Consider the following 27,313-nt stretch of genomic DNA (forward strand, 5'->3'; position numbering starts at 1 on the left):
GTCAGCAGCTAGAAGGCAGGGACTATACTTCATCAAAGTTGGGACCTGTCATTCAATTCAGTTTAAATCAATTCAACTCAGTTTGATTCACTATATATTTGACGAGTGCCAGCTATGTGCTTTTGCGATTCAACTAAATAGGTAAAGACACTGGCCCTCCTGAGCCTGGATGCTAGCAGGGGCATACAAGCAACAATAAATACAATAAATAATATATAGATACATTATATAGTATAGTGAAAAATGGTAAATACCACAGAGAAAAGAATAAAAGGAACAGGATAAGGGGATCAGGAATGAGTGTTTGTGAGTGAGTATGCATGTGTGCCTAGGTGTGGAGTTATCACATGGAAGGTATTAAATAGAAGGTTAGACTAGGTCTCTCTGAGAAGGTGAGAATTGATCAAGAGCTTGAAGGAAATGAAGGAGTTGGCCACATGGACATGTAGGAGAGAGAAGTTTTCCAGATAGAGGGGACAGCTTAGAGCAAAGCCCCTAAGGGGAGGGGCGCCTGGGTGGCTCAGCGGTTGAGCATCTGCCTTTGGCTCAGGTTGTGATCCCCGGGTCCTGGGATCTAGTCCTGCATCTGGCTTCCCTCAGGGAGCCTGCTTCTCCCTCTGCCCATATCTCTCATGAATAAATAAAATCTAAAAAAAAAAAAAAAAAACCCTAAGTGGAAGTCTGCCTAATGTGCCATAAACAATGGTGGGGAGGGGGGGGCAGCCCCGGTGGCCCAGTGGTTTAGCGCTGCCTTTGGCCCAGGGTGTGATCCTGGAGACCTGGGATCTAGTCCTGCCTCAGGCTCCCTGCATGGAGCCTGCTTCTCCCTCTGCCTGTGTCTCTGCCTGCCTCTCTCTCTCTCTGTGTCTGTCATGAATAAATAAATAAAAAATTTTAAAAAATGGTGGGGAGGCCATGTGGTAGAAGGGGAGCTGGGAAGGGGGCTGGCTCATGTGGGGTCTCAGAAGCCATGCTATTGACTTTGGCTTCCACTCCAGGTGAGATGGGAGCCCTTTCAGGGTTTCAAGCTGTTGAGTGACATGACCTGACTCTTGTGCTGCTGTGTTGAGGACAGAGGATGAGAGTTGGAGTGGGCTGGAAGGCAAGGATGGAAGCAAATAGACCTACTGTGGGATTGATTGTGCCCCACACAAGGCTACACGCAAGTAACTTGGTGAAAGAAGACCATCAAAGTATTCACAGGCAAAAGCTGCACATTATTCTTGTATGCTCATTAAGAGCTTTATTAGAAGATGCATGTTATTTAGATTTTTGACCTGACCGTCCAGCTTATTCACCAGGCTTGGCTTCAAAAGGCATTTTTCTCACCTAATCAATACATAAAGATTTGTCATTGTCATTGAAGAATGTGACGGGCTTTGGAGATGGTTTTCAAAGAATGCCAAATTATGTAGAGCAAGGTAAGGTATTAGAATAAGTGTATATCATTCCAAAGTAACTGTTTCGAATGGGACAGTATTTATTTTGATATCGAATTCCTGCTATGTTCCTTAGAAAATTCTATTACTTTATAGTGTTTCTCCCGTATTTCCTCGACAAGTGAGCAGAGGCTTGGCGCTGAGCACACAGTATGCTTAGTAAGTACGTTGTGGATGGAATTAAGCCCCGGGCATGCTGGTTTGTGCTAATTTGCATGGCAGTATTAGAAATTCCGTTTGGATTTCCAGATCCAACTAATTTTAAGGGGGCAAACTACCTTTTTTTTCAGCAAGAGAAATAAGACCTGCATATTTAAGAGAGGTCCTTTCCCTTCCCCCCCTGAAAAGCCAAGGTGACCACTTTCCTGTGATTTTCTTACAGGTCCGTTTAAGTGAATGAGCAGCTTGGAGGGTAATCAGTTTGTCACCCAGTAAGTGACACTGTTAAGTGGCCTCTGTGAGCGTTAGTCACTGGGAGAGCATACGGAAGAAATAGAAACTGCCATCTTTGCCATCATGCTGCCCCCAATCTGTGGAGAAAAACAGGAACCCCCAAAACAATAGGACACATGCAAAGACATGCTGGTGGGTGATTAGAGGAAAGGAGACTCTTTATTACCCTGTTTGTGTATCATTTTAAACTTTTGAATTTATTATAATATCCATTATACAGCCCTCGTAAGAATTCTCTGACTGAAATACAACCATAAACTATGACAGCTGGAAGGGGCTTTAGGGAATAAAGTGAGCCCTTTAATCCAATCCCCTCCCTCTACCGGGAGGAAACTGAGGCACAGATGTGTGAAGTGCTTTGCCTTGTGTGGCAGCTGAGAGGGGCAAGAAGTGGAACCCAGGTCCCCTGGATCGCCCCTCAGCTCCCCCTCGGTTTCTAACTGTCAGAGTGGGGTTGGGTTATAGGATCCAGGTAAAGGGAGCATTTAATGAAGGTGGGGGAACAGCCTAACTTGTTAGGCTTGGTGTGGGTGGTGGGGGGTGGTGTGGAGTGGGGCAGAAAAAGCAGCTAGTGGGAGGATCCCTACAGTTTGTGCTTCCAAGAGGAGAGGCCCCAGGCAGGGAAGATGTGGTGGCTCATGGAAAGGCTTTGGAAGGTTGGGTCACAGCAGGGGCACCCGTAGGCACAGAGTCATGAGAGGAAACATTAGCTTTTAATTATTATTTTCTGAGGCTGACCCTACCACAGCTAGGATGGCAGGACCTGGGCGATCCGGGAGGTCAGGAATGCCTGACAGAATGAAGGTCAGCAGCAGGCTGTAATTACCTAGGGCCTCTCTGATGAACAGACCTCAGCATGGAGCATTTCAGTACTGGCTGCTGGGCTGGAGCAAAGACTCTAGACCTGGGACACCCACGGAAGAAAGTTGCCTGCTCCTGCCTGCGACTCAAGCCTTTCAGCCTATAGTGAGGGCCAGCAGGGGTGAGGCTCGCAGAGCCATCTGAGCCTTCCTGTTGGAGCAAGGCCTGAAACTGGTTGTCCAGCTGTCCTGCCCTGTCCTGGCTTCAAACGGAGAAGAGCAACAAAAGCAACAGGACCCACACTGATGGTTCCCCCAGGTGTTCTTGCCGTGTTCAGAGGGCCATAGGGTGTGAGGCAAGTTAGGGTGGATATGGTGGTCCTGGTCTTCTTCCAGGCTGGGAGGCCCAGTGGACACTGCTTGCCATGGCAGTACAGTGGACCAATGTCAAGGGCTTCCAGGCCTATCAGTCCCTGGGTTGGGCCTGCTACCGTGTGTGGCTTCCTGACCAGGGCATTTAGAGTTTATCAGCTTTTATCAAACTTTCACATACATGCAGATATCTGGGGATCTTGTTCAAATGCAGATCAAGAGCCGTAGGTCAGGCATGGGCCTGATGTTCTGCATCTCTAACAGACTCCAAGGCCACAGAGTGGTGATGTTGGTGATTTTAGGGCCCCACTTCCAAGAATAAGGCTTTACAGGGGAGGTAATGGCAATTCAAATTTTCAAAGCCCTCATTTGGATAATGGCTTTGCTAGTTCTTTCTACCTTTTTCTGCCTTTTCTAGACTTTTCGAGCCCCCAACTCTGAACTGACCTCTCCTCTGAATGCTGGAGGCATTCACCCACTTTCTGTTGCTCATTTGGCCCTTAGCATCCACCATCCAGGCTGTTCTTGTGTGTCCATTTGCCATTTCCCCAACTGGAGTGCTGGCTGCCTGGGTTTCACCTCCTTCTCTGTCCCCAAGAGGCCAAGCCACAGTCTGTGACTATAGCCAGACTCCTGTGTTGATCTGCCCTATTGGAGCTGACATATCCTTTCCTGTGCCCTTGGTCACCTTGCTCAGTTGGCCCACAGAACTCTCGCTGGGCCAGTCTCTCTGTCCCTATTGCTGGGGACTCTTGTTCTAGAACAATAAGATGGATTCCGTTCCTCTCCTAAGAGAGTGTTGAGTTCCGGAATGGGGGTAACAGTTCTCTCTTGGCAAAGGAGAAGCTGCCCAGTCAGGCGGGCCAAGGGACCATTGATCTGAGTCCAGTGAAAAAGTGGCTTCTCGGGAGCCCTGGATCCAGGCCCACTTCTAGACAACTTCTTCTTTCAACTCTCTTTCATGTGTTTTCACTTCACAAACATGCCAGTTCCCAGCTGCCCCTGAGAGACAGCAGTGATGGTGGTGGGTGGTGGTGGGGAGACCACAGCAGTAGTCAGATGTGCTAGTGGGGTGGGGAGGATATAGTGGGAGCTGCCACCGTATCCCGAGACTTTCCTGCTGGGGACTGAGGTCATATTGCAGGTCTGTGGATACAGTCCTATGGACTCACTCCACCTGACTGGTGGGATCACATAGTTACACGTATTAAAACAGAGATGTCCATGTAGGGCAAATTCACACACCAACATCTTATCCCTTTCTTCTGCCCTTTATCTCTCTCTCTCTCTCTCTCTTACACACACACACACACACACACATACACACACACACAAATACTTAACCAATTAAATCTGTTGAGCGCTATTTGCAGATGATGGTGTGGAATTGTGCTGGACTTGTGTCCGGCCTCATTAAATGTCAGCATTAACAATACGGCGCTTGGCAATCAAGGCTGCTCTGTGGCTGTTAGTCATTAATCACCATCTGACAGTCCTGAATTGGAAACGAGGAGCCTGTTCACATGTGCTTGGTGTACCTAGTTACCCTCTTGGTAATCAGTCTCGGAAAAGTTTTCTTTGACTCCCTGCCTGCAAGGGCCTCTGTCCTGGCAAGGGGGCAGGGGGTCATTAGGCTCTGCTTGCCCTCTCCTCCTCCTCCTCACTGGGAAAAGAGGTTGAGGTCCTAAGAAAACAGGGGGGTGGGGAAGGAGCATATTGTTTTTGGCCTACTCCTTCCCTCTTAGGCCTGTTTTATGTAGCCTTGTTTTTATATTCTGGCCCAATAGCCAGGAAAATTCTTTTTCTCCCTTAAGAAATCCTGAAAGACAGCAGGGAGGTCGGTTATGTTCCAAAAGCTGGTGGGGTAAGTTTGCAAATGCATCTTTTCCAAGCTGCTCAGGTGTGGACCTCTGTCTGCTAGATGGGGGTGCTTGGCTAATTTTGGGGATTGCTTCCAGCGATGTGGGTCTGAATTTCTGCAGGTCTTCTGGGTCCCTTTGCAGAATTGAGAGCAAGGCCTAGTTTCTCCTTGGGGTCCATTCTTAGTGCCTATTAGTTTATTTGCTTATTCAAGAAATATCTGTTGAGTGCCTGCTACATGCCAGGCACAGACCGGACACTGTGGGCACAGCAGTAAACATGGGGCAAGTTCCCTCCCTCGTGGTGGTAGCTTTTCATGGGTGAGACAGGGATCAAATAGTGAATTGGTACTGTGGCAGGGTTGCTCTTTGAAGGGAAGTCCTCTGGCCCTGCATTCGGGCTGCCAGGTTCTCCCTGGGGGTACCAACGCTGGAGCTGCCATTCCTGGGAAAATGTTCATGTTCCAAAACTTTACTGACCTGGCTCCTTCCCGCCCCTTGATAGTCTGATGTCCTATTCCTGTCAGCCCTGCTCTGTCTGCTGAGGTATGGGCTGTTCCTAAACAGGTTTAATGAACACCCATGTCTTAAGAGGGGTGTCTTTTCCCTCTACTCCATTCACAGCTCATTTTTAAGATCTTTTTTTTCAGGACCTTGTTCCTTAACTTCAAGAAATGAGTCATAATTGGGGGGAATTCCAGCCACCATGGTAAGTTGGCAGATAAAGGAGGTCACTGGCTGCCCATACCCCAGTGGGTGTCCTCTGTCTGCCTCTAGGGTTTGCCACTATAGCCAAGGCCCTCAGAGTGACCCCTGTGCCCCCAGGATCACCTCTCCTGTTGTGGGCATGGGGAGACCAATGAGAGAAGGGAAGACTTCTGGAGCATCTGGTCAGTGGGCCATTGGTAAAGAGTGTACATCTTTTTTCTCTTTCCTGATTGTTCTTTTGTCCTCCTTCCTTCTTTGCATTTTATCTCCCAGGTCTCTTCTCTCATCAAACTAGTGACTTCAGCTGGAAGATGCTGACATATGCTTAACCTCTTTAGCTCTTTTCCAATGAAAAGAGCTGGAATTTGGCAAGTATTTATTGTCTGCCTTGTGCCTGGCACTGTCCTAGGCACACAGGGGCCATAAGTCTATGTAAAAGACTCTTCTTGCCTTTAAGGAACTTAATGGTGCAATGAGGGGTGATGAGGGGTCCTCACATTCAGAAGGACTATCAGAGAGATAAAATAAGGAGCTCAAGGGATTTGGAGTAAGGGGAACTGCAACTGATTGGGGTAAAAATGAGACCAGTGACTTTGTGAGAGGGAATAGGCTTTTTAGGAGGAAGGAACAACAACTGAATGCAAGAGCTGGATGTTTAGAAAACAGTGAGTTTTCATGTTTGGCTCCTGGGAAGCTTCCGGCAGGGGTGGGTGGGAAGGTGTTGGAAGCTATTCTGTGGAGGCCTTGCTTCCTAGGCTAAAGGCTTGGCCTCGATTACATAGTGGTGAGCCAATGAAGGCCTATGAGTTTCCAAGAGTAAGAAATGCATTCTCCTGTATTTCATTAAAATATTATCTTTCTGGAAGAGACAAAGCTGGGTCTCCCTCAAGCTTCACTCTTGGGCAAGAATCTTGTAATTATACATTAATTTGTGTCATCGTTAGTTCAATTTCTGTCTCCATCAGCAGCTAACTACACCACAGCTCCAGGAGCTAGAGAACCTCAAAACTTGGCCCAAGAGCATCCCTGAAACTCAAGGGAGAGGTCGTGTCAGGCCCAGACCGGTCTGCAGTCTCCCTCTCGTTTGCCAAGATGGTGGTTGGTGCCCTGGGTGGTGAGGTGACTGAGCAGTCTCCCTCCGCACCCCTTGCTTGCCTTCTCCTGCCAGCTCCTCCCCCTTCTGGTTCTTCCAGGGCTTGGGCTGAGTTACTGAGCTGTTGTCCTTCCACGGAAGCACAGCTAACTACAAGGGGAAATACCTCCATGGCAGGAGCATTCAGCTAATGTTCAGGTGTGAATTTCCCCAGCTGAGACACTCTTCCTTCTTTACCTGGCTGATCCTGCTCAACTTTCAGATCTCAGCTTCATGGTCACGTTCCCAAAGATGCTCTCTCTGACCTTAGTTCTAATCAAGTGTTCTTTGTTAGACCCTCTCAGGATGCACCATAAAACAGTCTGCTTTTCCTTCATTGCTACTTCCACAATTTATATCCTACGTTGATTTTAGTTTTTTCTTTTTTTTTTTTTAAGATTTTATTTATTTATTCATAGAGACACACACACACAGAGGAGAGAGAGAGAGAGAGAAAGAGAGAGAGAGGCAGAGACACAGGCAGAAGGATAAGCAGGCTCCATGCAGGGAGCCCGACATGGGACTCGATCCAGGGTCTCCAGGATCACGCCCTGGGCTGCAGGCGACACTAAACCGCTGCGCCACCCGGGCTGCCCAGTTTTTTCTTCTTACTAGTCTGTAAGCTTCATGAAGGCAGGGGCTGTGTGTCTCTGCTCATTATTGTATGCCCAGAGTTGAGCCCAGTGCCTGGCAGGTAGAAGAAACTCAGTAATGGGTACTGAATGAATGTACTTGATGGTGTTGGGTCCATGTGGGGGCTGGAGCAACTGGCCACTGACTGGGCCATTGGTAAAAGGTAGGGTTGGGCATTTACTCAGTGGTCTGGGGGTGGGTAAACTATGGGATTTTTTTTTTTTTTTTTTTACTCTCTTTTTCAGAAGAAAAACGTGGGGTGAGGACAGTAGGTATGGCTTAGTATTCTTGACAGCCCTCTCTCATGGCCTGGGCCCAAGGACTCTGCTTCACAAGAGATTGTGGGTGATGGTATTGGTTATAGGGACCCTGCTTCTCCTCTGATGGAGTCCCCAGAACTTGGAGTCTGGCTTGAAAAAGAAATCTGTGGGATACTCCAAAAAGAAATAGCGTGTTCCTGACCCCAACTACCTGTCGCTGGTCTGTTCCTGAAGGATTCTGATCTTGGAAAGTCTAAAGAAGCTTTGGGCACCATTCTTTCATCCTGAGCATGGGTGAGCTGTAATCTGCTGGGGGAAATAGGAACGCAGAAGAGGAAGGGAAGAATAGAGACTAAAGCAGCGCCTGTTTGAAGTGAGCAGCAGAGGAGAAAAGTCAGTATTGGGATGGCTGGGAGAACACCCTTCTTTCCTTCTTTCCCCTCTTTCAGAGTGCTCTCCCCACCAAGCGAGGTTAAGGGTTGTGAGTGAGAGCTGGGAGAGGCAGAGTGGAGGGCAAAGCCCTCAAGACTCGGGGGTGGGAGCTCTATATCCTACTGGTGGTTCTCAAGCAGGGCTGAGACCACCCCCAGGAGCATTTGGAGTTGTAGGGGATAGTTTGGGTTGCCTCCAAGATTGGGGGTTGCTACAAACAAGTAGTGTCTTGAGACCAAGGATGTTAAATCTTCTGCCCTACACCAGAGGGTCCTACCCAATAACGAATTGTCTTGCTCCAAATCCCAACCATGCCCCTCTGAGACACATGGCAAGATAAGCGTGGAAAGACAAGGACTTGAAGGCCTTATCTCTCTGGGGCCATAGAGTCCATGGAGAAAAGGTAGACAGGCCTGCCTGCCCACGGAGCATGTGACATGGAACTCAAGGAAGGCTCAGGGCACTGTCCTGTCTGGTCCCTCCCAGCCCTCCCTTTGTGGCCCTCAAACCTGCAAAGCTGTCCAGTGGGCCCTGTTTGCTCAAGCCAGGCCTCACTCAGCTGTGATGGTTAACTTTTTCCATATGCTGGGACTGCTCCTGCGTCAGAAAATGAGGGAGGATGGGGGAGAGATGTGCCGCCAGAGTGGTTGCGGGTGGAGGCGAGGGGTGGCAGCAGGAATGTCCGAGGGTTAGTGGGAGAGGTTTTTTGGGGGGCGTCCCTGCGAGGGGGAAGTGCAGGGGGAAGTCAACAGCAACACGTTCTAGCCTGTTGGGAGGACGGCTGTTGGCACCAGGAGAAATCCATCCAGCGGAGCCAACCCTCATTAATCATCCGGGCGGCTGAACTGCCAGCTCCTTTCAAGATCTTTCAAGAAGGGTTTTCACCCAAAATAGAGTTGAAAATGTGCTGGGCCCTACTCAGAATCTCATCAGTCTGGGCATTATGGGAAGTGTCAGGCAGGCTGTGACAGACAAGGCCTACTCTGTTCAAGGGGTCCTGACTCCCACGGCCTGTCATATCAAGCGCCTGATCAAATTTGACAGCTTCATTTGTACCTACAGAATAGATAAAAGGGGCTGTTCATTGAAACAAATGGAGGGGAAGGGGTGGGGGAGGGAAGGGAGGTGAGAGGGAGTGTGTGTGCGTGTGTGTATTGGGGGGAGGAATGGCCCTGGGGGTGGGACGGAGGGGAGGGTGATGCTAGAGCAAGGGGTGCAAAGTAGGATGCTCTCCAAGAACATTTGCTCCAATACTGCCAGAGAAGGGAGATGGGGGGGGGGGGTCAGGGAAGACAGGTGAGTGTCAGGAGGGGGATGGGTGTGAAGGCCCCACCTACCACTGGCACCCTCAGAAGGCTCCCGACCCTTTCTGTGCTCTGGTCCCTGATGCTGTATCTGGAGCCAGGCAGGTGGACCCTGGGGGGCAGGAGAGCCCAAGGAGGGTGGCTATGACTGGAAGAGCCCAGCCAGCGTATGGGATGCATGTTTCAGTTCCAGCTCTTGAGCTGAGTTGTGCAGAGCCTACCTGCCCTCTGATGTGGCCCCTTCACTGGGCTTCACTGTGCTCTGTGTGCCTGAGGCTGCTGCCCTGCTTTGACTGGGGTTGGTGGGTGCCACACCTGTGCTGGTGGCACCCCCCCCTCAATCACTGACTCCCTAAAGCTCTCCTTGCCTTTGTGCTCCCTGCCCGTGGAAGCCGGTTGGCATGAGCTGGAGGGACGTCCTCTAACACATTCTGGCTTTGGGCTTTCTCAGGCCGCCCCACTGGCCTCAGAGACCTCTCCCCTTCTTCCTTTGGGGGCCCAAGGGGAACGAATGAATCCTTCCAGTGCCTGGGGTCCTCTGAACAGCTGGCAGTTTTTGTGAGTCTCCTTCACGTGTTAATGTCATGCCTTATTTCACATTATGAGTCTGTGTTTGTATGGCTTTCCCTACTAGACTGTAAACACTTTGATACAAGGGGCCATGTCTTATCCAGCTACCCTTTGATAGCAGTTAGCACAGGAAGTAGGCTCTCAGGATATTTCCACAAGTACAAGTGCACTGCAAAGTTCAGCTGTAACCATCAGGAGGTGAGCCTGGGATCAGAAGATTTAAAGTTCTTCTCTGACCTTTAGAGGAGAGGATCTGAAGTTGGAAAGGCTCTGGCTATCCTGCCCTCACCCATCTATGCCTTTGGGAGATTTAGAGAAAGTCCCCCCTCACTGATACAGCTGGGCCAGGTGTCATGGGTGGCCACAGGGACCTCACTTGCTTCCTGGGCCAGATGTTCTCATGCAGGGCACCAGTCTCACAAGAGAACATGGAGGCTCCTTGTGGCTGGAGTATAGGTTTTGGGAATCAGATAGACTTGGTAGGGACCTCGCTTCTACTGCTTACTGGCTCTGTGACCTTGGGAAAAATGTGTTCAATGATAGACTCAACCACAGAGAATTGCTGCCAGGAGTTAATGACATCTTGTGTGGAAAGTGCTTAGCACAGTGCTGGGCACACAGTGAGCACTCCATCAGTGTTCAAGAGGGAAGAGGGCCGTGTCTGGTCCCTGTTGCCCAGAGCTTTTTCATTTCAGCTGAGAGCACATACTGTGGATGGCACTTGTTTGTCAGTGACCATTGACCGTTATCACTTTCAATCAATCCTTACCTTTTTGTGAGTTTCACAGATGAAAGCATTCCTAGAGTCCAGTCCAGGGAGGTCCCTACCCTTCTTGTAAGGAGGCCTTGTTAATATGCTGCCTCTATACTCAACAAGGTGGTTCTTTGCAAGCTGCCTGATGGAGATCTCAGGACTACAAAGTATGCAGAAGGTCGCAAGTCTCTGACCTTCAAGGTCCTCAGAGCTCTGAGATGTCCATCCTAACTGTAGTGAGGCCATGCTTGTCTGGCTAGGGCATTCCATCCCCGGAGGCACTGTTTTCTGTAATTTCAAATGTCAACTTTCTCCAGGTGAATAGAGCTCAGTGGGTTTGGCAGGAGTTTGTTGAAGCCTGAGGAAGCAGGGTGAAGGTAGCTGGAGGGATGGAGAGGAGAACTCAGTCTTATTTATGTGTGGCCGTCGGCAGACATGTGTGCTTTCATCTCACCACAGACTCAGCTTCCCCTGGTGTAAACTGAAATGTGGAAGGCGGGATGGAAGTTGGTCAGAGTACCCAGGCATGAGGGAGGGTCAGCAGCCTCCTGTGCTGGCAGTTGGGAGGAGCCTGGTGATCAGTTCTAGTTAGAGGAGTGTGAACAGATGACCAGGAGTGACACATGGCATTATGGCCTAAAACGTGTAATTTTTGAGGATTCTTTGGCTCTTCCCCCTCTGTGACTGAAGATGTTCCTTTGTTAGTGGGTCTGATCAATTATACGCAACCCCGTGATGCTTTCTGATGTGTCATCTTAGTTAGACCAACCTGGTTATCTAACAAAATACATATCTAGGTGCTTCCGTGAAGGAGTCTTGCAGATACGATTGCAGTTCCCATCAAAAGGGAGGCTGTCTGGGGGTGGACCTGACCTAATCAGGTAAGCCCTTTAAAAGATAGGTTAGGCTTTCCCTGAATTTAGAGATTTCAAAGGGCTCATGCCAGTGGTTTCACGCTTGGATCTTCCCTGCCTGCCCTAGAGACGTACAACTTGCTTGGTTAGCCACCACAGTTGTGTATACCAATGCCTGGCAATAAATGCCTTCCTCTATTACTGGTTCTGCTTCTCTGCTCAAACCTGACTGATACAGAGATCCTTGTCAATGGTGGCAGTGCAGTATAAATGAGAAGCAAGTCTTTGTTGTGGTAAGCCCTGAGGATTTGGGGTTCATTTGTTACCACAGTGTAATCTGGCCTATAATGACCACCTACAACAGCATTAATAGAGCTCTTGGTCCATTGTATGTTTTAGCTTGCACATCTGCTCCTTGAGGCCAGGCCAGGCCCATGGCTCTCCCATCTTTTTAGTTCCCAGAGAAGACCATGGAACCTAATATGCAGTGGGCACTCTACAGAGTAGAATACATTACAATGTTTACTTAGTGAGTCAAAGCCACTGCACTGAGCAGCATCTCAGTTCCTGGGAAGGAGAGGCAGGACCAAGGTAGTTGGCACTACATCTAGCACAGTTCCAATCCATGAAGGGACACTGGTCAGAATGTTTTGATGGGACAGATCCCCATAGTCTATCCACCTGTAGCTTCTAGACTCCCTTTGTTTTTTTTTTTTTTTTTTTTTTTTAATTTTTATTTATTCATGATAGGCACACAGTGAGAGAGAGAGAGAGGCAGAGACACAGGCAGAGGGAGAAGCAGGCTCCATGCACCGGGAGCCCGACGTGGGATTTGATCCCGGATCTCCAGGATCGCGCCCTGGGCCAAAGGCAGGCGCCAAACCGCTGCGCCACCCAGGGATCCCTCTAGACTCCCTTTGAAATAAAGTCTGAAGCTATTGGCTTAGTACAAAGAGTTTTATAATCAGAAATGTGTTAGAATCCTGGTTCTACAGCTCTTTGACTATGAGACTTTCAGCAATTTACTTAATCTCTCCAAATCTTGTTTTTTCTCAGCAAAAGGAACTAGAGGTTTGTTGTAAGTATTAAATGCCCTGTACATATCATTATATTTAACTGTGCTATGGTGCACTCACAATGATGCTTCCTGAGAAACCCTGGGTGGGCCTGGTCTATTGCTTCTGCACATTTGTTTAGTAGTCCTTATATTTGAAATTATCAAAGTAAAAAGGAAGAGCATGATCACACTATTTCTCTATGGATTGGGTATAAACCTACCTGTATGTAACTCGCACTACACATGTGCACACATTTATATGTATGCATACCCAAAAGAGCGACCGGGACATAGGGAATGTGCATTGACATCTTCCAAATTACTGTTTGCATTCTAAAATCTGGCTCTAATTTAAACTTGGGACAGATCATTTTATCTTATGGTCCAAAGAGCTGTAGAGATACCCACTGCCCACTCAGAGCAAAGGTTCCTCTACCCCTCTGTGGTTTGATTTTTATCTACTTTTCACTTCTCTTGCCAATTCCATCTTCCAAAAGCAATTGGCTGTACATTACAAAAAACATGTGATTCTTTTCATAGACCTTGGTTTAACCACATGAGATTCTCCACATTATTTTAATTTTAAATAATGATTTCTGACCCACTTAAGCACTCAGGCAACCTTTGAAATATGTGCATCACCTGAAACTCAGCATCTCATCAAATTAAAAAAATATTTTCATAACTTATTTTGTTGGAGTCACTTCTCTGGGTGAAAAGCTCATATTACAATATTTTTTCTTCTGTACACTCCACCTGAGCCCCCATCATGGAGGTAAAGTCACTAAGTTTCTTTCATTGTCCTGATAGGAACTTTAGAATTGTATTTGGAGGCACCTGGATGGCTTAGTCGGTAAGGTCGTGATCCTGGGGTCCTGAGATCGAGCCCCACATTGGGGCTCTCTTGTGCTCTCTCTCTGTCAAATAAATAAAATCTTAAAAAAAAAAAAAAAAAGAATTCTATTTGACTAGGGACTAGTGACTGAGAAACTCACAGAATATTCCAGTTAGAAAGGGCTTCAGGATTACAGGGCCTGACAGCTTCATTTCAGAAATGGAAAAATAGACTCAAATTAAGTGACTTGCTCAAAGTCACACACAGTAATAAGTTTCAGAGCTAGAAGAAAATCTCAGTTTTCTAACTCCCATTTCTATGCTCTTTCTACCAGATATGTAATGACTAGATTTTCTGGGTTTTCCTGGACAGTCCTAAAGTTCACCGGAGTCTACTTGTACCATTTGTATTATAAAGTTTATAAAATACAATCACTTCATTTTCTCTCAGCCAATACGTTCGACTTTTTCTCTTCTTCTTCTTTTTTTTTTTTTTTTTAAGATTTTATTTATTTATTTGAGGAGAGGAGAGGAGAGGAGAGGAGAGGAGAGGGAGTGAGAGAGAGAAGGTGGAGGAGCAGATGGGAGAGGCAGGCTCTGTTCTTAGCTCAGGGCTCAATCCTACGACCCTGAGATCATGACCTGAGCCAAAATCAAGAGTCAGATGCTTAACTGACTGAATGAGCTACCCAGGCGCCCCTCAACTTCTTTAAGAGAAAGTGCTCCCAGTTCATCTATGATCCAAATCCACTGACAGCTTTTCCTGTTTTAGGAAGTGTTAATAATGCTGGTGATATACCACCACCCTGGGAAAACTTGGAAAGGCACTTCATTTAGCAAGAAGTACACACCATTTCCATACGTGGAATGCTCTGTGGAAGGTGCAAGCCCACTAGGAAGAAAGCAGGTAGAAGGAAATCCAGAGGTGCTGTATACAGTGTTAATGAAGCCTGTTCCTCGGTCTGCTTTAGAAATGGAAATTATGGGCTCAGGGGCTCAAGTTCCAGCTCCCTTATCCCTGTGGAACCAAGGCCTCATCATCCATCTTTCAGCCTTCAAAAAAGGATGGGCCTCCAAGGAATTGGGGAGCCTCCCAACAGGTGGGGGCAAGGTCACCCACATCAGTCCCCAGGGTCTCCCCCTCTGGCCCCTGCAACCTGCCTGTCTAATCTTCACAATTAGCACCGTATTATATCCTGTCCTCTTCTCCACTGTCTGCCCAGGACGATTCAGCAGTTTATTAGATCAGCATAAATGCAGTTATATGCAGTGCTCTCTGTCTCATGGGGGTGTCTTGTCCCTCCAACTAAATCAGACAAGAATTTGGTCTTGAGTTTTCTCCTGTGTCTCACGGCATCCAGCATCATGCTGGGCATATCACCGGAACTCTGCAAATTGTGTTTCCCTAGATGAATGGCCGCCTTGAAGTATAAATCCCCAAATAGTGGGGCCCTCCTTTCAAGCTGGCATTTCTCTATTTTTGTCCTTAGATACATCAGTTGTCAAAACATTAAACATGCAGGTGGAAAGAAGTAGTAGATATCACTCTTGGTCCCTCTACCTCTTTTGGAAAGTTGAAATCAGCCACTGGGCTCTATCAATTTCCCATCACGCCCCCCAGCTTCGCTGCCACCACCCCCTCCCCCCTGCCCCCGGCACCTGGACCTGGACCTGGACCTGGACCTGGGCAGAGGGGTGTCTGTGTGGGGTGTGTGTGTGTTGCGGGAGGGGGTGGTTTTTGCTTCAGTTCTCTGTTTTGGGCCTGGCCCCACCACTCCCTTCTGCAGCCTCCCCCTCCTCTAGGTGCCTCTCCTGTCCTCAGACCCAGTGGCCTGACAGCTGGTTTGGGGCTGGCCCCGGGGAGAAAATGCGGGCCTGCCGAGTGTTACAATGGGATAGGCTTTGTCCAGGGGCCAGGGTGCGTCTCCACTGACCTTGGATGGGAGTGACTGGGGACAACTGAGGGGAGGCAGCTTCCTTCCTTCTCCTGGCTGCAGGGTTTTAATGTCTCCTTTGTTGGTCTGGGCCCCCGGAGACTGCCCTGAAGGGAGAGACTTGAGGCTGGTCCCTCCCTCCCGGACAAAATGGTGCATGCTTTTCCTGTTTAAACAGGGCGCAGTTGTGAAGTGCCCTGACTCTGCACACACCAAGGCCCGGCAACGGCTGCAATAAATCAATAGGAAAATAGAAGCTGCCAGTTAGACTAAACAAGTGCATTTGCAAAGACGGCTAGCCCTCATTAATCACTCTGACAGTCCTAAAAACACATTTCCCCTTTAATGACTGTATTTGGATAATCAGTGCTTTTTCCTCCTCAGTCAGAGTTTGAGTAACAGACAGCTGGTGTTATTACAGCCATTGGGGAGGGAGGGCTGGGATTAGGGTCTGCGGAGAGCCATCCACTGGAGGTCTCCTCCAACCGGGTTGGCTGCAAAGCTGTTGTTATACAATAATGAGGGGGAGCTTTGTGCTGCCATTGATGGCTCCCGGGCAGCCATGTGCAAGTTCCCCCCAAACCTTGACACCCACCTGCATTATGTGACTACAAAAGCTTCATGTTGGGTTTTACGAGCTTTGGCAGATTTAACCACCCCCCCACCCCCTGGCTGGGGAGGCAGGAGTTTCTCTGGCAGCGAGGTAAGAAGATGGGTCGATGTGATTTGGCTTTGTTTCCTTTAGGTGACTTTGGCTTTCGGGAGAGAAAGTTTAAAACCCAGCACATTCCTCTTTATAAATGATGTAACACATTAATGCACAGCACATTATGAAAATGGTAATTCAAACCCATAGTGCTCCAAATTAAACCATACATTATCGGATGCACTCAACCATCTATTTTGCAAAAAGACAGGATGAATGAAATCAAATCAAACAGAACCGGAGAGCAGCTTTCCCTACAGAATGATTAATAAAGTGTAGAGCCTCAGGATTATTGCAAGACGAATTCCACCGTAACCCAGACGTACATCAGGAGTTAGCTCCTATATTGAGAGACACGTCATAGTATGCTGGGGAGGGCAAGGCGATGATGGACGCCCCATGCCTCCCACTTGGGCTACGGATTTCTCAGGAGGTGAGCTGGTGGGGATGACTGGCAAGTTAAAAATCTAACACCACGCAATTTCTGTTTGTGTCAAACCTGTATCTGAGGGTGAGCCTCTCCTCTCCCTCTCCTCCCTTCCTCCCACTGCTGCCCACGAGGCCACAAAAATAACCAGGCAAGAGGTGTGAAAATCTGACCTGGAGCCAGGAACGTCCAGTGTCTCAAGTTCCAGCTCTGTGCTTCCACCCTTCCTGGTGCCTTGGGAACACAGGCCCCATTTCTGGCGCCTGGGAGAGATTAGAAGGAAGAAGGGGAGGAGGGCTAGGAGGAGAAGGAGGTGGAGAAAGAGAAGGTGGAGGTGATTCTCAAAGAAAAGAGTTGCTGGATGAATTAATTATGCAAATAAGCAGTTGGTTGGGAGCATTATCTCTATTAAAACAGCAACTTTGTTTAATGAGAATTTAGCTATTGAAAGTAACCAACTCCCCACCAGCTAATTAAAACAGCCACATTTCTTAGGAACTGGCACCCATTTATGCTGAGGAGGGCTCACATCTCACGGTAAGAACTGGGACACTCCAGGCTACAGTGCTTGCCCTTTGATGTCACAATGGTTGTTGAGGGCACCCCGGTCCAACTAGGCAAATGGCATCCTTCCTAGTCTGCAAAGGCCACCAGTATATTTTCTGGGGAAACTCAATAGTCAGAGAGGTCTAAGCTCATGGGGAGCCATGCAGCTCTACAAACGTGACTTTTGCTCTACAGAGAGTTCACTATGGAAGACAGTGAATCTATTCTTTTCTCTATCCCAACAAGAAATGAACCCTGGAGTCCTTAGCTAGGAAGGTCTGAAGATGGTAGTTTTTAACAAAGAGAAAAGTTTAAGTCTTCCTGCAGAGGGAGCAATTGCCATCAGTTTCAGCAGGCATCAAAAAAAAAAAAAAAAAAAAAGGCATCTGACGAAAGGGAACTTGAGAGGAAGGGAATGTGACCAACAGCAAACCACACAACAGAGAGAAAAAACAAAGCAAGTCGCAACATTTCAGGTCTTTTAAAGATTCTAGCCGATTTGAACTTTGAGAAATCGGCTAATGATGATTCCCCAGAAACACCCTGAGCTGGTCCCAGGGCGACTTCTCCAGCCCATTCTCCCCGACTCCCCCTCTGGCCCCCACGAGCCCAAAGACACCCGCAGCTCAGGCCCCTTCCCCTGGGACACAGGTAAGTTCTTGTGGTGGCAGAAGCAGCCTGACGTTCTCTGGCCTAATAAGGAAGGAATTTTGGTCGGAGACCAAGAGAGGCAAAACTTCAAAAAACCCTAATCCACCTCCCCACTCCCCCAGAAAACATCCAACGTTGAGGTTTCGTCCGGTCCCGAGGGCGCGTCCTGCGATTCTCTGGCCTCCAGCCGCGCGCGGTGTGCGTGGGCGCTTGGCCCCTCCCACGCCGCCTTCCGCGCTCACCTGGCTCCACCGACCTTTCAGACGCACCCGGTTTGCGGAGCGCCCACCGCCCGCCGAGTCGCTCGCAGTCCTCGCGGAGGCGGCGAAGCAAACCAGCAGCACGGACGGCTCGGGCGGGCGCAGCGCGGGGCGGCCAGGAGGGGGCGGCAGCCCGCCTCGACGTGCGCCCGACACGTGTCCGCGCCCCCGCCGCTCCGCTGCGGCCTCGGTCCCTGGAACCGCCTCGCACCGGGGGGTCCCCGGCCCGGCCGCGCATCCTGGCCAACGGCGCCCGGGGATGCCCGAGCCTGCGCCAGCCGCGTGACCGAGGGCGGCGTCGGGGTCCGAGGGACTCGGCGCCTTCTCGGCACAACCCAAACCCCGTCCAGAGACGGCTGGGAGGCACCAATGCCTGGGGTCCACAGCCCGGCGCTGGCCTCGGGGAGCCCCTCAGCCTCGCAAAGCGCCAGTCTCTGCAGGCGCACGAACTCTTTGGGTTCGAGGCGTCTAAAGGGCGGCCAGGAAGAGGAAAGCAAGCGCATTTCGAGCGGGCAGCGCGGCGGGCGTCGTCGGGGCCGGCGCCGGTCACTCATCTTCCCGCCGCTAGGTGGCGCCGGAGGCACGCCGACTTCGCATCCCTGCACGGCTCTGGGGACGGTGCTGGGGACCGTGCAGCCAGGAGTCTGAGCCCCGCGCCCCGGTTCTCTCTCCCAGCCCCTCGTACCTCGAATCCAGGCCCAGAGGAAAAACTGCATTTACACACTCCCTCCACCCTGTCCCCAGGAAATGTCAAGGCCTTTGAAGTGAGCCTGGGAGCTAAATAACCAAGTGGAAAAAAACCCCATAAAGGCGGTTTTATGTTATTTGTAATGCGTTGGCAGAAGTTCTGTGTTTTTTTCCTCCCCCCCACCTCCTTTCTTGAGGAAAGGCATTAAACTCGACCTTGAGCGGAAATCTCAGAAGGAAACCATAAGGTATTTAAACAAGAATAAAGGAAGGACATCTGCTCAGGTGTCTGGAAGTGGGACAGTGGGTGAGGCAAGAGAGAAACACACCACGGTGTGAATATAGCCAAGTATTCCATTTATTAACAAAATAAGTCTTACCAAGGGAGAGCTCTGTTCATCTCAAACAGGCCCCACCCCACCCCCACCCCCCACTGCTGCATAAGACCAGGAGGGAGGGAAGGTGTGGGGAGAAGACCCAGGGTCCGAGTCTTCAATCCCAGTCACTGAGGGAGCCCACGGAAGCCCACGGCCAACTTGGGGATTCTGTTGGGTCAGGCCTGGGAGGGGGTGATGGGGCTACTGTGATCCATGTCCTCCCCAAACTCCCCAGCTATCTCCCAATGGAGCTACCAGGGTTGTATTGCCCTCTGATATTGCCAATGGTCTGCTTTGGAGGGATCTAGCCAAGAATCACTGACCCTACCCCTACCAGCAGGAGAGGGACCACTGCCCCAGTAATGGAGAATAAAATGTGACTATCAATGCACTTTGCAAAATATAAAGAGCAAAGTTTTATACCAGCAGGGCCTTCTAGGGCTTTTAATTGAATAAGATGAGCCCTGCGGGTCCCCCACCAGCAGGCAGTGTGACTACCGGATGTCTGGAGCCATGAAGAGTCTGGAAGGTAGAAAGGTCTCTCTCCGGGTGGGGGGTGGGGGGTAGCCTGCTGGAGGGGTTGGGGCTCTCAGTGCTCAGAGCAAGATAGAGGAGCAAGGCTCTAATTTTGGGGGCCAGGGCACAGACCAAGGGCCCCAGAAGGAGAGGGTGGCAGGGGAGGAATCACAGAGCAGAGTTCTGGGTCAGTAGAATGCGCAAGACGTCTTGCCACCAAGGCAGATCCCTGCACCCCCCAAATGCTTTACAAAAAATATCTCCTCTCTGTTACTCGTACAAAGGATAAAACAGAACCTCAAATGTAAGGAAACAAGAAGAAATGAAGGGGAAAGAGGGGGAAAAGAGAAGGGAGAAATGTAGTCTTAACCGTTAGGAAGCATGCAAGAAACGCCCCAGGAAGGGAAAACAAATAGAACCCCAGAACCCCAACTCTCCCTCCTCCCCCTAAAACCAAACCAATAAAAAAAAAAAAAAGCAAAAGCAAAACAAACAAACAAAAAAACCTTATATCTAAGAAAAAGAAAAAAAAAATAAAAGAAAGGAAGAGCGGTGGGGAACATGTGGTTATTTGTGTGATTAATATTATTATTTGGGGAACACAGACTTTTTGCATACCATTGACTCGTGTGGGCCGTTAATGCACTTATATTCCCAGCTTGTAAGCTAACATTATAGTAAATAAATACACAGTCCGGTGGGGAGGGTCTGGGCGGGGAACCCCGGCAGGGAGAAGCAGTAGTGGAGGTTGGCAGCGGCGAGGCGGCAGGGGGGAGGAAAGGAGAGGGAGGGGGAAAGGAGGGGAGGGTGGGGGGAGCAAGAGCTGTAGTTACTGGTATCCCAGTGCGGAGGCTGAGGCTAGTCTCTGTCCGTACAGCGCATACGGTGAGTAGTAGGGTCCGGCTGTGGGGAGGGAGGGCACGGCCAGGCCCCCAGCTGTGGATAAGTGGCTCTTGCCATAGGGGTGGTACCGGCTCAGCCCCAAAGTGTGTGGACTCCGCAATGACAGCGACCCGGGGCTGCCCGGGGCGGTGGGCGGGGGGAGGTGCAGGTGGCAGGAGGCGGCGGCCGCGGCGGCTGCGGCGGCGCTGCCCAGGCCCGAAGCCCCGGGGTAGGCGGCCAGAAGTTTCTCGGCGCCCGGCAGGGCCGTGTGAGTCCGTAGGTGGCTGAGCAGCTCCTCTGAGGTGGCGAAGCGCTTGTCACACGGCCCGCTGGCCGCCACCCAGTTGCAGCTGTGCGGCAGCGGTTCGTTCTGCAGCATAAAGCCGTAGGTGTAGAGCGGGTGGCCCGGGAGCGCGGCCTGGGCGGCGCTGGACGAGAGCGCAGCGGGCTGCAGCGGGTGCCCGGGGTACACCAGCGGGTAGCCCCCGGCCTTCAGGCTGGGCCCCGCGGGGTCGTGCGCGCTGCAGGTGGAGCAGCTGGAGCCGCCAAGGTGCGAGGCGCTGTGGTAACCTCCCAGGCAGTAGGGGTCGCGGCATAATCCCTGCAGGAAGGAGGGCGGGGAGGCCCCGGTGAGCGGGCTGGAGCTGGGGGGCTTGCCCGGAGGCAGGCCCAGGCCCCCCGACAGCTGGCCTCCCACGAGGCCAGACTTGCTAGGATCCAGGCCAGGCACAAACTGAGACGGGTAGCCGGCGTAGGCGCCCACGATGGAGCCGTGGTAGCCGATGCTGGAGGGTGGCAGCGGGAACACCGAGTGGCCCGGCTTGTAGGGGGACACGGGCGCCACGTGGCCGGCCCCCACCAGCGCCGAGGGCGGCTCGGACTTGCGCCCCGAGGCCCCAGCCTCGGCGCCACCACCGTGCGCGCTGGGCTCCGCACCGCTGCCGCGGCTCACGGCCGCAGCCTCCGGGCTGGGCTTGGGCTCCTGGTCTTTCTTGTCCAGCTCCCCGCCGCCGCCGCCAACGCCTCCAACGCCGCCAACGCCGCCGCCGCCGCCGGTCTTGCAGTCAGGGTGGTGCGGGGAGCCGCCCCGGGAGCCGCCGGGCGAGGACGACGACGAGGACGCGGAGACGGGCGCTCCATGCGGGGGAAAGGGCGTGCAGGCGGCGCTGGGGACCCTGAAGCCCGCCTTGTCTCCCGGGGACAAGGAGGATGCGGAGGAGGTGGACGACACGGAGGAGCAGCCGCTGTCTTTGCGGGAGTCGCCGCCGCCGCCGCCGCCGCCGCCGGAGCCCTTGGAGTAGGGCTTGAAGCTGGACTTGTCCTCGGCCGGCGAGTCCCCCAGCTGCTTGAGGGCCGCGGACGCGGACGCGGCGCCGGCGCCGGGGCGGCCGGGGTCCTTCTCGGCTCCCAGCCCGTTGGCCGCCGCGGCCACCGAGTTGAGCTTGGAGGAGGGCGGCGGGTCGGGCTTGCCGATCTGCGAGCAGGTCTGGGCCAGCAGCGCCAACGGACTCTTCTTGGCGTCCAGCTGTGGGAGACAGCGGCAAGGGGAGGGAGGAGGACGTGAGACCAGCAGGCCGCCGGGGCCGGCAGAGCGCCTGGGGAGCCGGGGCGGGGGGCGCGGGGAGCCCCCGCGGCGGCGCGGCGGGGCGAAAAGGCCTCGGGGAGAGTCTGAGGGCGAGGGCCGGGCCGGGCCGGGCCGGGCGCGGCGGGGCGGGGCGGGGCGGGGCGGGGCGGCTGGGTGGAGCTGGGCTCGCAGGCCCGGGATGGGCTCCGTCGGTCCAGGGCGCCCCAGAGCGCGGCGCAGGCCCGGGGAAGCCGCGCGGTGGAAGTGGTCCACCAGGGGCCGCCGCGGGAGCAGGTGACTGGGCTGCAGCCGGGGCTGGGGGAGGGGCTGCGACTCGCCCCCGACCCTCCGATCTCCCCCTCCCCAGCGCCCAGGAGAAAACTTATTCCTTCAGTTTGGGCAACTTCGCTTGGGACGGGTTTCTGGCGCCGGCGCCGCGAGGCAGGAGCCGGGACAAGCGCGGTCTGCAGCTAGGGCTGCCGTTGGCGCTCTCGGTGGCCCCTCCCTCCCGGGGAGGGCACCCAGGGAAGTGGGAGGAAGGAAGACCTGGGCTCGGGAGTGCGGGCGTAGTGCGCTCCAACCGGCTGGGACAGAGGCGGAGTGGGGCGGGGGTGATCCGGCTTCAAAGAGACCACACGGGCGTCTGGGGGGCTGGGGGCGGGCAGGAAAGGCCCAGGCGAGATCATCTTTAGCCCGGAAACTGGGTGCCGGACGAAAAGTAAAGGGCCCAGTGGAGACTCCAAAAACAACCCCAATCCAAGAGAAAACACGTAGCTCCGAAAGGCGAGTGTGGAAGGGGCAACCCTCCACGGAGAAGCCTGCGGAGAACCGGGTGGACTCCGATCCCGGTTCCCTCGGTCCCTCCTCACCCCGTCCGCCGGCGTGGCCGGACCTGGGCGTCGCGCGGAGCCCCGGGGCGCAGGGAGTAGGGCCGCGGGCCCGGCAGCGGTGGGCGGAATGGGGCCGGCGCTGGGCGGGCGGCGACTGGGAGACTGACCTCAATGGGGCTGACGGGAGTGGAGGACAGCGGCTGCAGGTACTCCGGGTGCAGGAGGTGGCCGGTGTGAGCGCTCAGCATCTTCAGGACCCTGATCGGGAGCCGGTTCGCCTGGCGCAGGGGGTCCGCCGGGGGCAGGAGGGACACCGCCGCCGGCACCGCCGGCCTCTTCCCGCCGCCGCCGCTGCCGCTGCCGCTGCTTTCGGGTGTCCTTGGGTTAGATCCAGCGGGCGAATCGCTCATTTGGAGGAGGCAGCGCCACTGGGGGGGCGGGGAGGGAGGGGGAGCACCGGGGAGGCGAGCTCCCGGGGCGGGTGGGCGGGTGGGCTCGCTCCGCAGCGCCGAGCGCCGTGCAGCAGTCGCTGCGCCTCCACCCCTCCTCCACCTCCTCCACCGCCTCCGCCGCCGCCGCCGCCGCCGCCGCTAGCCCCGGCGAGCCACACAAAAACCTTCGCCTTCCCCGAGCCGCACGTCAAATAGCCGCGATCGGCAGCCACACTTCAAAGGGATCGCCGCGCCCGCCCAATCGCAGCTCTCGCCGGGACCCCGGGGCGGGGAGAGCGGCGGGCGGAGGCCGGCGCCGCCGGTGGGAGGGGAGACGCTTAAAGGGGCCTCGCCCGCCGCCGCCGCCGCCGCCGCCGCCTCGGCCGCCTCGGCCTCTACCGCCAGCCGCGCTCCTCCCCTCCCCCCGCCCGGCCGCCCTGGCCCCGGGGTCCCAGAGCGGACGAGACTTCCCCGGGACCCGGGACTGCGCGCCCTAGCCTCCGCGGGCTTGCCAGTCTCTCTCCCCTCTCCCTTCACAGCGCCGGGGGCGGGGGGTGCTCGCTGGGGCGGGGTGGGGCGGGTGGGGGGGCTCCGCCGCGGCCGAGTCCCAGCCTCCCCCGGAGGCCGCCTGGGGGCGGGCCGCGCCTCGGGAGCTCCAGCCTGGCTCCAGCCCGGCTCCGGCCCGGCTCCCGCTCGGCTCCCGCTCGGCTCCGGCCCGGCTCCCTTCCCCTAATGGGCTTCTCCCTGGTGTGAGGACTTGGAAGCGCCCGAGCCCTGGAGGCGTCCACGGCTCTCGGGACGCGGCGTGGCCGCTCCAGCTACTTTGAGCCCGTCGGGTCCGAAGCCTGCGAGTCTGAGGACTCCCTTCGGGGGTGAGATGGTCGCGACCAAGCGCGGTGTCCCAGCTGTGCCCGCAGCCCGGACTCGCCCGGCGCGCGCCGCCCGCACAGATTTCTAGGTTCGGTCTTGGGTGTGTTTCAGGTTCGTATAGTGTCTGTTTGGAGGCGCACAACTCCCTTACTGCATCGCGCCTAACTGCTGTTTTGGGGGATCCAGGATCGCTGGAGGGGCCAGTATCCCATTGGAGGGAGGAGTCTCTCTCTCTCTCTCTCTCTCTCTCTCTCTCTCTCTCTCTGTGCTGCACGTCGATACCGATTCCAGAGATGCGCCTTCCCATTCCCATCTTTTCTTCTCGTGGGGGAAAATGCACTAGCTTTTCCCAGGGAAATTTCGGAATAAAAACTTTTTGTTAAAAATAACAATACCCTCCTCCAACCGCCCTCCCTCCGCCTTTTAGATGAGGTGTGTATTGCCAGCTTAGCGCTTGGCAGAGATTTTACAGAGTCATAGTACTGACATTAAAGTTCCCGGTTGGCGGATCATCAGAAGGTGAAGCTGGTCCTTTGTGCGCCGGCCTCTAGGGAGACCACTTTCCCGTGCTCTCAGCGGCCAGTGGAGGCGCGCTGGTGTCACTGCCTCCCTTCGAGTACCACTTTCCCAGACCCAATCCATCACTCTGATTGTCAGGCCTGTCACTTGGGGCATATTGCTTTGGGACTACCCGTCCCTGACTCTGCCGCGTGGATCTACGCCTTGAAACAACATGAGAACCCAAGGTGGGGGTAGGTGATTTCAAAGGGGTTCTTCCAACAGAAAGAAATAGCTATCACGGAAATAACAAATAAGCATCCCGTACATTTATCATGCTCAGTAAAGAAGACAGCAGGCACCACTCCCAGGCCATATCAATCATACACTAAACTAAATGTAGTCCCTGCATCCCTGCTGTTTTTTTTTGGGGGGGGGGGAGGGGGCAGTATGCATAGGCCTCTTAGAGATTACACAGGCTCTTCCTACCCCAGTTTTAATCCTGGTAGAGTCAGGTTGACACCAATGCTAAGGGATGCCCTGGCCAGGAGATATCTTTCATTTTGCAGCAAGAGAGGGTACAAGGAGTGGGTGTGTGTGTGTGCGGGGGGCAATCCCATTTATGTGGTATTCTCTGTGTCTCCCCTGCCCTTTCTCATGCCAGCCTCTGTGCTTTCTGACATCATTGCCACTGCCAACACCACATTTACAGGTCCTTTGCAGAGCTGCTGCAACCTACAAGGCTGTTTGGCCTTGGGGAGATTGCTACCCAGACAGAACAGAAGAAAGCCTTATGGACTGGAAAAGGGTGAGACTCCATAGGCACCCTAGAGGAGGACTAGCTGGGAAGAGAGAGACCCAGGAGGCAGAGAGATGAAAGACTCCTTCTTGATTATTGTAACCAGCCCAGCTGTGAAAGCCAGCCAAGAAATCCTTCCAGGACCCAAGCAGATGTGTGTTAGGGATGATTAATGGGAAATCAGTTGGGAGCAAAGGGGAGGGGAGAGAGAAGAGGAATTTAGAAGGAAAAGAGGAGCAGGGGGCAGCAGAAAGGAGAGAGGGGAGAAGAATAGAGGACGACAGTATCTATTTGGAGAGGAAAAGAAAAAAAGGGTAGTAGTTGAAAGGAGAAAGGAGGGGGTGAGGATAGAATGATCAGGTTCTGGGTAGGAAGGTGAGCAATTTGCCTTGGTAGTGATATACTGTCCTTACCAAAAAAACCCAAAACAGAACAAAACAAAACAAAACAAACTGGGGCACCTGGGTGGCTCAGTTAAGAGTCCAACTCTTGGTTTTGGCTCAGGTCATGATCTTAGGGTCCTAGGATCTAGCCCTGCATCAGGCTCTGCACTCAGCACAGAGTCTGCTTGAGATCCTCTCTCTCCCTCTCCTTCTCTGCCCCGCCCCTACTCCTGCTCTCTCTCCCTCCCTCTCTCTCCCAAATTAAAAAGCAAAAAAACAAAACAAAACAAAACAAAACAAAAAACCAACCAAACACCCATACCCTTAGGTCATAGCAATGATCACCGATAGGAACAGTGGATGCCTGACAGCACTGAGGTCAGACCAGGCCTGTTTTCCCCTCTCCTGGAAAGTGCTAGCAAGGGAATAGGGACAACTTTCCTTTCAGGGTGCTGGTGAGAGCAGCGGGGCTCCTCTGGCTAAATCCACCCAATTGCCTTAGCCAGGCCAGAGGCCTAATTAAAACACCACTAGATGATTACTACAATCAGTATTTGACATTCACTTAGCTGAAATGCTAACCTATAGAGTCCTAAATGGGGGCTCCAGTGGCCTACAGCAAGGGCAGTTTTCAAAGGAATGGCTTGTCACTTGGGAGAGAATAAGGCTCAGTCTTCAGTTGGGCCATATTTATTGAGGGTCACCTGTAGGCAGAGCATGGTGCTATATAGGGGAGTGGTTGAAAGGCTCATGCAAGATGTTGTACAGGGCATCTGGCACTCGTCCTTGCCTTGTGGAAGAGTGACAGATGTATGGTTAAGGAGCCTCCCTCTCTCCAGGGCCTGTTCAGATTGCCCTGGGAGTGAGCAGCACCATTGAGATAGGATGCGGTGAAGGAGAGGGGATGCCCCATGCCATTGTGTTGAAGCATAGCCATTCCATGTGTTGGGCACTCCATAAGCATTAGGTACTGTTATCCCTATTTCCACCTGAAGAGAGCGAAGCTGGAGGGGTTAGTCCCTTACCCAAAGTCACTTGACTGGTGAGTGGTAGAGCGGTCACTTGGATTTGGGTCTCTCAGAGCCAGGCCTTTGAACCATGCTGTGGTGGGCTGAGGCAAGGCAACCTCCCTTCCCTCTTCCCCATGTGTAAAATGTAAGAGTGGCCTCGTTGGAGTCAGGAGGCCAGAAGTGGACACTGTGTGGCCACATGTTCAGTGCTTGGCACAGGAGAGTTCCAGGTAGATGATGGTGATACATCAGCTGCATCCGTGGGGGCTATTGCTCGAGAAAACAGTCATAGCAGCAACTGGATCTGGAGCCTTTCAGCACTGGGGATTGCCACCCAAGACCCCAGCAGTCCCAGAATTTGTCCAGAGTGGGAGTGCCCCTCCCCCAGCCTCCAGTCAAAACGTGTCTTTTTAAAAAATGCACCCCTCCCCAAGCCATTAAGAAAATCCTTTAGGAAATTCTTAATATTTATAGTTTTTTT

General features: G+C 53.0%; 1 protein-coding gene across 1 annotated transcript; it reads right to left on the reverse strand.

The window, feature by feature from the left end:
• Positions 1–19,006: 19,006 nt before the first annotated feature.
• On the reverse strand, positions 19,007–23,325 carry ZNF703 (zinc finger protein 703). The gene is made up of 2 exons (XM_025427418.3): positions 23,009–23,325; positions 19,007–21,972 (listed from the first exon to the last, which is right to left on the reverse strand). Exons 1-2 carry the CDS (start codon positions 23,249–23,251, stop codon positions 20,395–20,397), a joined length of 1,821 nt encoding a protein of 606 aa, XP_025283203.2. The 5' UTR covers positions 23,252–23,325; the 3' UTR covers positions 19,007–20,394.
• Positions 23,326–27,313: the final 3,988 nt, after the last annotated feature.

This window comes from Canis lupus, chromosome 16, assembly GCF_003254725.2.
Source record: "Canis lupus dingo isolate Sandy chromosome 16, ASM325472v2, whole genome shotgun sequence".
Lineage (NCBI taxonomy): Eukaryota > Metazoa > Chordata > Mammalia > Carnivora > Canidae > Canis > Canis lupus.

Bases quoted from the DNA above. Each gene is read 5' to 3' on its own strand.
- ZNF703 (XM_025427418.3), bottom strand. From the start codon at position 23,251: ATGAGCGATTCGCCCGCTGGATCTAACCCAAGGACACCCGAAAGCAGC. The intron at 21,973-23,008 runs GTCAGTCTCCCA...TGTCTCCCACAG, and splicing joins CTCCCGTCAGCCCCATTGAG to CTGGACGCCAAGAAGAGTCC.